The sequence below is a fragment of the Limulus polyphemus genome, unplaced genomic scaffold, assembly GCF_000517525.1.
Source record: "Limulus polyphemus unplaced genomic scaffold, Limulus_polyphemus-2.1.2 Scaffold2598, whole genome shotgun sequence".
Classification (NCBI taxonomy): domain Eukaryota; kingdom Metazoa; phylum Arthropoda; class Merostomata; order Xiphosura; family Limulidae; genus Limulus; species Limulus polyphemus.
Genome location: NW_013668208.1, coordinates 139,538 through 142,681, shown reverse-complemented (window position 1 = coordinate 142,681; position 3,144 = coordinate 139,538). Strand labels below are relative to the sequence as shown.

General features: G+C 30.6%; 1 protein-coding gene across 1 annotated transcript in view; it reads left to right on the top strand.

Moving 5' to 3' along the window:
* Positions 1 to 402: 402 nt before the first annotated feature.
* The window catches only part of LOC106467396 (coagulogen-like), an 8,868-nt gene continuing 6,126 nt past the window's right edge, over positions 403 to 3,144 (top strand). Inside the window, exons 1-2 of the mRNA XM_013927746.2 lie at positions 403 to 508; positions 2,443 to 2,576. Of these exons, the coding sequence (XP_013783200.1) occupies positions 500 to 508; positions 2,443 to 2,576 (143 nt within the window). The 5' untranslated portion in view covers positions 403 to 499. The remainder of the gene's footprint in view (positions 509 to 2,442; positions 2,577 to 3,144) is intronic.

Sequence of the window (3,144 nt, the reverse complement as noted above, 5' to 3'; positions counted from 1 at the left end):
ATAGAGGTTTTTAATACTGAATGGTAAAGTTTAAATTTTGGACATTAACAACGCATGAAATGGCCAATAGAATGTTTGTTTGTAATTAAGCACAAACCTACACAATGAACTGTCTGTGCTTTGCCAACCACGGGTATCGAAACCCGGTTTGTAGAGTTGTAAGTCCGCAGACATGCCGCTGTGCCACTGGGGGATCAAGTAGAATGAATTGCACATATAATTTATGGCTTTCTGAGAATTTTTTATTGCATCAGTTTTTCCTTAGTTCGTTTTTAAATAATCTATTATTACACATAACCAGTTATCTCTACGTTTCTTATGAAATATCATTATGAGCTCCTCCCAGACTAGGTTAACAAAGGCTTTCCGTCCAATTTAAAGGATCAGCTAATTCTTAGAAACATGTGTGGATCTTTAGATTAGAGAATAGTATAAAAAGGCTCTGTTATTCACGTGTATTTATCAGGCTTGTTAGAGAAAGAAGAAAGCTGACGTCAGAATGGAGAAGGTAGAGATAAGTATACAAAACTAACTCATATGTATGTAGGTAGATTAGCAGAAGAATATCATTAATGAAGAAATTTTCAATATCAAACTTCGTATTTTGTGTACTTTTCTATTATTAAATCTATTTCATTAATTAGTTTGTTCCTAACTTTCACCCAAAGTTACACAATGACATCCTGAATTTTGAGCTGATAGACTAGATAAAAGGCAGCATCATGGCCAATTCTTCTATTGTTTCTATGGTCACTCGTACAGCGTACCCACTGTTCCAAAATACGGAGCATCATTTTGCACCAACGTATTGCATGCAATTAATCTTTGACTTCATAGTCTAGATATGCTTAGCACTTGGTCACGTGCGACTATTTTTATTATCACCTAACGATCTTCAAGTTTCTTTACTAAGTGATCGGTGCTTTTTCACAGTTTTTGTCGTATTTTTAATCTGGTTTGACAAACATCTGTTTAGTTTCTAAATCAAGCAACGTTTTTATTTGTCGTTTTATTTTCACAATTATTCTATTTATCTCAGTCGAAAATTCCGCGTACAAAAAGATTCACACAGATATGACAATCGACATTATAAAAAGTACGTTATTGGCTCTCCATTCACTCTAGAAAGGTTATGGATATCCAACAATAGTCAGTTATCACCCTTACTCCCCCTTATCTTCCTCTTATAGAAAACACTTGTTAACGATAGTATTAGAATATAGAAATCACTTGTTAACAATAGTATTAGAATATAGAAAACATTTGTTAACAATAGTATTAGAATATAGAAAACACTTGTTAACAATAATATTAGAATATAGGAAACACTTGTTAGAATATTGAAAATCTACTTGTTAGAGTATTAGAATATTGAAAAAATTAATAATAGTATTAGAATATTGAAAACAATTATTAACAATAGTATTAGAATATGGAAAACAAGAAAATATCTTAAGGGAATTTTGCATTACAGTTAGGCCTTTATGAACTTTTATTATAAATATTAATAAAAGTTATATCAAGATAATTCTATCAATCATATTATTATTTATCACAAAACTAGACGGTCCTTTTTTTGTTCCTTTATGTGTCCTAAATTTTTCATTTATTTTTTTTTTGTTAGAAATCTTTGCATTTAAAATAATTTACACGACAAACACTTTATTTTACCTAATGGTATTGTAGTTAGATTAGATACATAAGTGTTCAGTTAATAGATACAGAAAATTACTATTTCTTTTTACAGCTGCTAACAATTTGAATGAACAGTTTGTGGTAATAGTCATTAAGTAATGAATGAACAGTCCTCGATAATATTCATTAAGTAATGAATGAACAGTCCTCGCTAATATTCATTAAGTAATGGATTCACAGTTATGATAATATTCATTAAGTAATGGATTAACAGTTATGATAATATTCATTAAGTAATGGATGAACAGTCTATGATAATATTCAGCGTGTAATGGATGAACAGTCCATGAAAATATTCATCATGTAATGGATGAACAGTCCATGACAATATTCATCAAGTAATGGCTCAATTAACAAAATAGAAACTCGTATTCCCAAATGAGAGGAAATTGTATATAGTTAGCGCGTGTGTTTTACACAATCTTAAGTATCTTGAATAGCTTTAACTTATCATTATTATTATTATGTGGATTCTATTTGTGAACAAGTGGAAATCGTTTTTTGTCGTAATACATTTTAACACGTCCAGAAACAGCTCATATATCTACACTAGTAGAAGTAACGTTCAATTAACAGATAAGCCTCGTAAATAGTGCTCACTGGAAAAAATGGCGTGTATAGATCGAACGTAGAATAAGATATCGTTAAGTTTAAATTACCAAATACTGATATACCTAAAATTCTCTGATTCTGAAACTTTAAATTGATTTAATTTTTGTTTTTCCGTTTTTTTTTTGTCTTTTTTAGAAATTGTTAGGCATCGCTATTCTTTTTGTCACTGTGGTCTCAGTTTTGGCCGGCGATCCAAACGTCCCAACATGTCTTTGTGAAGAACCAACACTCCTGGGACGGAAAGTGATCGTGAGCCAAGAGACTAAAGAGTATGTCTTTGTTGAGTTTTATTGATTCTAGTAATTGCTTTGTAATTATTTGATGTTTGGCAAGACTTGTTCATTATTTAAACAACCAGGTTAAAAATAGTATTTTTAAACATAGAAAGACCATCAAAGTTTTGTGTTACGAAACAAAATGACAATATAAGCCCTATTTCTACACACAGGACGTAAAGAGATTCATATACCTTTGCACATTTAACATTTCAAAGTTCTCTGGCAGGTTTATATTTGAAGGGTGTCGGTAATTTGTGTGATAGTACTTTTAGATGATCTTCCTATTCCCCTACAGAGTTAAGTATAAATGTGGAAACGATGGAGTAACGATGGAGAACCCAAGATGACATAAAAGCTAATTGAAACTTCAGCTAACGACTATGAAGTAAAAGTATCTCAATCAGTACTGAGACGCTGAAAATACTATTTCAAATTCCTTAAAAATATGTACAATATATAAACAGAAAAACCTTTCTTAGGATGTGTTTGTTTATAATTATAAATTTAAAAATATGTACAATATATAAACAGAAAGACCTTCCTTAGGATGTGTTTGTTT